The sequence below is a fragment of the Ochotona curzoniae genome, unplaced genomic scaffold (assembly GCF_017591425.1).
Source record: "Ochotona curzoniae isolate NIBS_2020 unplaced genomic scaffold, NIBS_Ocur_1.0 contig_3498, whole genome shotgun sequence".
NCBI lineage: Eukaryota > Metazoa > Chordata > Mammalia > Lagomorpha > Ochotonidae > Ochotona > Ochotona curzoniae.
In genome coordinates, this window is record NW_024465885.1 from 46,568,719 (window position 1) to 46,575,970 (window position 7,252).

The 7,252-nt window shown below is 51.7% G+C and overlaps 1 protein-coding gene across 1 annotated transcript in view; it reads left to right on the forward strand.

Annotated features, from left to right (window-relative positions):
* Positions 1–6,399, forward strand: part of CHAF1B (chromatin assembly factor 1 subunit B) — a 31,880-nt gene extending 25,481 nt beyond the window's left edge. Inside the window, exons 11-13 of the mRNA XM_040980800.1 lie at positions 1,071–1,493; positions 5,416–5,510; positions 5,931–6,399. Of these exons, the coding sequence (XP_040836734.1) occupies positions 1,071–1,493; positions 5,416–5,510; positions 5,931–6,022 (610 nt within the window). The 3' untranslated portion in view covers positions 6,023–6,399. The remainder of the gene's footprint in view (positions 1–1,070; positions 1,494–5,415; positions 5,511–5,930) is intronic.
* Positions 6,400–7,252: the final 853 nt, after the last annotated feature.

Genomic DNA, 7,252 nt, shown 5'->3' on the forward strand with positions numbered 1-7,252 from the left:
ACAACCAGGGCTGAGCCAGGCCCAAATCAGGAGCCTGGAGCTCTTCTCTGGGTCCGCCATGCGGGTGACAGAGACTCAAGTGCTTGTGCCACCCCGTGCTGCCTTCCTAGGTACCGTAGCAGGGAGCTGGATGGGAAGCAGAGCAGCCAGGACCTGAGCTGGTGCCCATAGATGATGCCAGCATCACAAGGCTTGGTTTAACTTGCGGTGCCCCACCGTGTTGGCCCTCCCTTCTTTTTGTCCTATGGATTTACTTGAACTCTGATAAAACTGAGTGAAGGCCCTGGAATTCCTTGGTCCCTGGGGACTCATCAGGCTTGGGAAAAGTCCTTGGCAGTGCTCCCTGCTCCTGAGGTCAAGCACCCTGCTCTTACAGAAGGTTCCGGTGCGTCTTCCAGCCCGTGCTCTGGCTGAGGCCTGGACCGTCACCAACTATTTCTTAGACCTTAGAGCTCTTCTTCTTTTAAAAAATTATTTATTTTTATTGGAAAGGCAGTTATACGGAGAGGAGAGACAGAGAAAAAGATCTTCCATCTGCTGGTTCACTCCCCCAGTGGCTACAACAGCTAGAGCTAAGCCAATCAGAAGCCAAGATCCAGGAGCTTTTTCTGGGTCTGCCATGGCTTTGGACCGCCCTCTACTGCTTTCCCAGGCCACAAGCAGGGAGCTGGAAGGGAAGTGGAGCAGCTGGAATACGAATCGGTACCCATATGGGATTCCAGTGTATGCAAGACGAGGATTTAGCCACTAGACAATTGTGCTAGGCCCTCTTTTTTTTTTCCACTTTTAATTTTCTTTTTGTCTTGGGAGAAAAAAGGTCATCCCATCATTACTGAGATGAGAACTGATAACAGTGCATGTTGTGGCAACTTAGAAAATGGAGCTGGCACTGGGAGAGGAAACTGAATGAGGCAGGAGCCTTCACAAACCCTGTGTGGGCACAGCTGGCTCCTGATCTCTGCCTGAGCCCAGGCTGGTGCTCGGGCTGCACTGCATTTCTGGCACTGATGAGTGTTGAGGGGACCCCAGGCTTTGCAGGAGTGCTGACTTGCCCCTCTTTGGGAACACAGGTCCAGTGATGGCGCCTTCCTGGCTGTCTCGTCCACGGATGGTTATTGCTCCTTTGTGACCTTTGAGAAGGATGAACTGGGAATACCTTTGAAAAAGAAGCCAGTTTTAAGCACGCATACTTCTGATACGGCAAAGAAAACCAAGAGTCAGAACCACCAGGGGTCTTCGCCCGGGCACAGATCTGTCGAGGGGACCCCCACCAGCAGGACCCAGGACTCAAGCAGTCCCTGTACAACCCCGCCCCAGGCCAGGCAGTCTCCTGCCCTCAAGGACACACCCTCAGTGCCTGCTGGCATCCGGAACGCCTTGCCAGGACCCCCGGAGGAGAAGACCCCACAGCACAGCAGTCAGAACCCGAGAGCGCCCCCGTCCCGGAGGGTCACACTGAACACGTTGCAAACCTGGAGCAAGCCGACACCCCGGTAAGCTTCCACCAGACAAGGAGCTGGGATTGTGCAATAAAAACTGAGGCACACACCGAACACCCAGGCTGCTGCAGGTGGAATAACCAGCAGCACAGCCTTGCAGCTGGCAGCCTCCAGGGACGCCCACCTCAGGGCTGATGAGAGCCTGCTGGCTCCGAGGCCCCCCTTTGGCCTCTGCCCGCCTGGTGCAGTGGCAGGTGGCACAGGGACTGTGGTTTGCGTGCCTCCTGTGTCCTAGGCTACGGCTCCTCACTCTCCTGAGTGCCACGTGCCTTAGTCCCCGGCCCGGGGCTGCCTGTGTGTTGTCAGAGCACGCAATCCTCGTCCCCACCTTCCCTAGGGAAGCCCTGCACACCTGCCCCCCATATGTCCAGTCCTCCTGAAAGGCCCGGGTGGGTTGAACATCCCTCTCCATTCCTGGTCTTTTTCTTTCTTTCTTTTTTAAGATTTATTTATTTTTATTGGAAAGGCAGATTTACCAGAGACAAAGAGAGACAAAGATCCTTCATCCACTGGTACACTTCCCAAGTGACCGCAATGGCCAGAGCTGAGCCAATCCGAAGTTGGGAGGCAGGAGCTTCTGAGTCTCGCACAGAGGTGCAGGGTGCCAAGGCTTTGGACCGTCCTCTACTGCTTTTCCAGGCCGCAGGCAGGGAGCTGGATGGGAAGTGGCAGTTAGTACAGAAACTGGCACCCATATGGGATCCCAGCACGTGGAAGATGAGGACTTTAGCCACTATGCTACCACACTGGGCCCAGGAACACTTTTTAAAAATTTATTTTACTTCTGAATGGTATGTAAGAATTAGGCATTTTTATGGAGTGCACTGTGACTATATATATACACGTATTACACCAAATTGGTTAATTAATACATCCATTACTTTAAATGTGTGTTCTTTTTTGGTGAAGACATTCAAAATCTTTCCTCCTAGACGATTTGAAACCCTGTGTTGTTAACTGTAGTTACCCTGCTTTGCAATAGAAACCAGAACTTTGTTTTCCTGTCCAGGTCTGTTTTTCAAAAAGATTCATTTGTTTGAAAGGGAAGGAGAAAGAGAGATATCTTCCATGAGCTGGCTCGCTTTCCAGATGGCCACACAGCTGGGGTGGGCCGGGCTGAAGCCAGCAGCCTAGAGCTCCGTCCGGGTTTCCCGTGTGGTTGACAGAGGCTCGTGTACCTGGGCCGTCTGCTGCTGCTTTTCCAGGCACATTGACAGGAAGCCAGATTGGAAGCAGAGCAGCTCAGGCTCAAGCTGGTGATCTAATATGGGATGTTAGTGTTGCAGGTGGCGTCTTAGCTTAGGGCTCCACAGCTGGGTTCCTGTCTTAACTGTAATAGCACGCTTGTTGATCAATTTCTCCATTACATTCTACTCTTAACTTCTTCTTTTCTTAAAGATTGATTTACCTGAAAGTTAAGGAGAGGGACTGACACATAGAATCTTCCATCTGCTGGTTCACTCCCCGGATGACTGCCACAGCCAAGGTTGGGCCATTCCATATCCAGGAGCCAGCAGCTTCATTCAGATTTCATGCATGGGTGGGGCCATTTTTTGCTACTTTGGCCAGGTCATTAGCAGGGAGCTAGATCAGAAGTGAAGCGGCTGGTTTGCAAAGTGGCATCCATATGGGATGCTGGTCTGGGTGGCAACTTAATGTGCTATGCCACAAAGGTCCCTGCAGGATTAGCTGTTTAGTTTCCACAGATCATGTGGTACTTGTCTTTTCCTGCCTGACCTACTTTAACATAATGCTCATTCATGTGGCCCCAAATGCCAGGATTTCATCTCTTTAATCCATTCCATTGTGCTTCTAAGGAGCATCTTGAGTTGATGATCTTTCTCTCCAACTGCTCCTGGGACAAGGCATGTCCTGCTCGGATGGTACCCAGTGTCCAGGCGAGGCTGCCCATGCGTGGGCCGCTGCCTCTGCAGCAGGCTTAGCTCCTTAGCACAGTCCGCCGTGAGCTGCCCTCTCCACAAGTCCTCCTCCTACCTGGCCAACACTTCCAGGGCTCACAGGTGGGAGCAGGCATGAGAGTGGTAAATTAAATTAGGGGCTGGCGCAGTAGCCTAGTGGCTAAATCCTCACCTTGCACGCGCAGCATTTCATATGGGCGCCGGTTTGTGTCCCACTACTCCCTTTCCCGTCCAGCTTTCTGCTTGTGTCCCACTACTCCCTTTCCCGTCCAGCTCCCTGCTTGTGTCCCACTACTCCCTTTCCCGTCCAGCTCCCTGCTTGTGTCCCACTACTCCCTTTCCCGTCCAGCTCCCTGCTTGTGTCCCACTACTCCCTTTCCCGTCCAGCTTTCTGCTTGTGTCCCACTACTCCCTTTCCCGTCCAGCTTTCTGCTTGTGGCCTGGGAGAGCAGTCGAGGACGGCCCCGTGCCTTGGGACCTGTGTGGGAGACCCGGAAGGCACTCCTGGCTCCTGGCTTCAGCTCAGCTCAGCTGTGGCCTTTGCGGCCACTTGGGGAGTGAACCAGTGGATGGAAGATCTTTCTGTGTCCTCTCTGTAAATCTGCCTTCCAATAAAAATAAAGAAATCTTTTTTTTATTGAATACAATTTTTTTCATTTTTTATTATATTTTTGACAATCTTTACGTAGTTAATTAGGGTAAAAAGGTTCAAGGGCTGCAGGAAAGTGGGTAAGACTAGTATTTCCATATTGTTTCCTTCATGTATCTGAGGTAAAGGCGGATATTAAAGGAGAAGCCCCACCCAAAATAAATAAATCTTAAAAACCAAAAGCAGACAGAGGTGCTGATCGCTCTCGTGTGCAGACGCCCCTGCTGCAGGTGGAGCTCTCGGGAGCGCAGCCTCGACGCCTCTGCAGAGCAGTCCCGTCGTCGAGAAAGTCACTCTGAAGTAGTTGCACTTGTAAATTGTTTTTGCTTCCTTCTTGCATTCTCCTATTTGCTAAGCTCCTTGTAGTTTGTTTGTTTATTATTTTACTTGAAAGAGTTACAGAGAGAAATCTTCCATGTGCTGGTTCATTCCCCAAATGGCCACAGTGGCCGGAGCTGAGCCATCCAAAGCCAGGAGCCTCTTCAGGATCTCTCGCAGGGATGCAGGTTCCCAGGGCCTCCAGCCGGCCTCCAGCCAGCCTCCGCTGCTTTCCCATGCCATTAGCAGGGAGCTGGATGGGAAGTGGAATAGCCGGGACACGGACCAGTGTCCATATGGTATAGGTTGTCAATATGCTGCAGACAGATGATTAGCAAGCTACACCACCATGCTGGCCCTGCAATTGTACTTTTTAAAAATAAGTGATAGTGGTTGAAAGTGAAAAATGTGAGAATTACAAAGTGAACAGTCCGTGTCTGGCGCTTTTCCACCTGTGGACACTTCCTGAATGCCTTTTTCCTTTTTTTTCTCTTAAAGATTTATTTGTTTTTATTGGAAAGACAGATTTTATAGAGAGAAGGAAAGATGGAAAGATCTTCTATCCACTAGTTCCCTGCCCAAATGGCCACAGTGGCTGGAGCTGAGCCAGTCGGGGGCAGGAGCTTCTTTTAAATCTCCCACAGGAGTGCAGGGTCCCAGGACCTGGGCCATCCTCCATTGCTTTCCCAGGCCACAAGAACTGGATGGGAAGTGGAGCAGCTAGGACATGAACCAGTGCCCTACTGGGATGCTGACTCTTGCAGTCATGGGATTAGCCGGTTGAGCCATGGTGCCAGCCCCATCTGATGAGCTTCCGCAGGCCGCGGCCGAGCAGGTGTGCAGCAGGCTGTCAGCGATTTGATAAAGCACAGCTCTCGAGACTGACACATGGTGAGCACATCGTTGTGTTTAATCGCTTGCACTGTAAGACCGGCTGACATTTTGAAGTGTTTGACATATAGTGTTCTGCGTGAGCACTTCTACTGACACTAAGGAGCTGTCCACTCCTCTTCTCCTTTTTCCGATCCAGGAGAATAAACCTCATACCCTTGAAGACAGACACTCCGCCTGACTCTGTCCCAGCCAGTACAGCCTCTACTCCTTCCACAGAAGAAATACAGGCCGGTAAGTGGCATCCTTACTAGGTTAGTGTAATCTTAGAAGTTAACAGCCCCTAGTTTTGAGTCAGTTCTGCAAAGGCATGTCTGCATCTCACTGGCTCACCAGCTATTTCTACCCCAGGGAGCCAGGTAGTGGCTGCGGAGCAGTGGTGTACAGTGGCAGTAGAGCAGGTGCCAGGTCTGGCACTTCTTGGCAGTGGGAGGTTGACGGCATCCGTGGGTGCCAGCCCTTGCCCTGTGACATTGTAAGGCAACACCAGCCATTGCCCCCTGTCCCTGATGAGGTAGAATCGGGCCAGATGGAGAGGCCATGGCTAAGGCCCTCCCCTGCTAGTGCCTTGTCCTGTCCTGTGTGTGGTAAATGGCAGCTCGTGCCTCTGCACAGCCTGTATTGCCTTGCCAACCCCATTTGTTCCTGTTTCAGAGCTGTCTACAGACCTCCAGGATGGCTCCCCAGAGCGAAAGCGGCCCAGCCTGGAGGAGAACCAAGGATGTCCCCAAAGCCTGGACGCTTGACCTCTGCCTGCCGGGTCTGGGGATGCACCCATGGGAGACGCCCAAGGCCAGGGGCATTCACTCGCAATTGGATTTCCATGAGAGGAGACCCTTCCAGGAACGTGTGCCTTGGTCTCCGTGCCCATTTTTCCCTGGGCCAGAATCCTGCTGGAGAGCTTGTGTGGTGAGCGCCATGCGGCCGTCTGCGGTGTGGAAACCACAGATTGCCCCTTTGGCATTCTCATGAGAGTGTATGTCCCGGGCGGAATGCTCTGAGGTCGCAGAGTGAGAAAGCAACTTGAGAAGGCAATGATTAGATTTGGCTTTGTTTAGTTGATTAAACTCTGAAAGATCGTTATGCTTATTTTCTGGTTTCAAAAGTAATGCTCGTTCTGAAATGTTAGTGAATTACAGTGACATAAAAAACATATATGTATATGCACACATATACATATATATGTGCATATATGTGTGTATATATATATATATCAGAAGAAAAGAAAGCAGTTTGCCTGGGAGCAGGAAGGTTGCTTGGTGGTTAGGATGCCCACGTCCCAGACCAGAGCACCTGGTTCCTGGACCCAGCTCGGGGATCCGCCATCAGCGATGTAGGCCCCCGTGAGGCAGTGGTGACCGTGCAGGTAGCTGGGCTCCTGCCGCCTCGGTGGGTGATGCAGATGGAGGCCCCGGCTCCACTGTGACGGTACCTTGGGGAATGAACCGGTGGATATGACCTCTCTGTCAGCCTCTGCTACCCCCAAAAATAAATAAAAAGATTTTTAAAAACAACAACAACAAAAAACAGGCTGGAGGTGGAAAGTACCTGTAACCTTACCTTTAGAAATGACCCTATTAAGGAATGGGTAATGTGTGGCTGGGCCATGACACTGGGTAGCATGTGAGTGAATCAGGACTGGAGGCAGGATTTGTAGGGGCCTAAGGGGGGTTAATGCTGTGGAACAACAATCTCCATTGCCACATGCAAGAGCTGTGGCTGGGAACAGGCCTGGTTTGGGAGCTAAGGGGACATCCCAGCTCGGTTACCACAGCTCAGTTACCACTTGTGAGTGTGAGCATGGGGGCAGTGGTCTTGGCCGGACGTGGCTGCAGTCTCCTTCAGCGTGGGTGGGGACTAGTTCTGGGGAGCACCAGACTGGGCTAGACTCCAGCACCATTGGTAGGCATGAGAGCCAGCTTGGGTGTAGAATGGTCTGGGCTAGGTCTCAGCTCCTGCTGAACCATGTGAGAGCT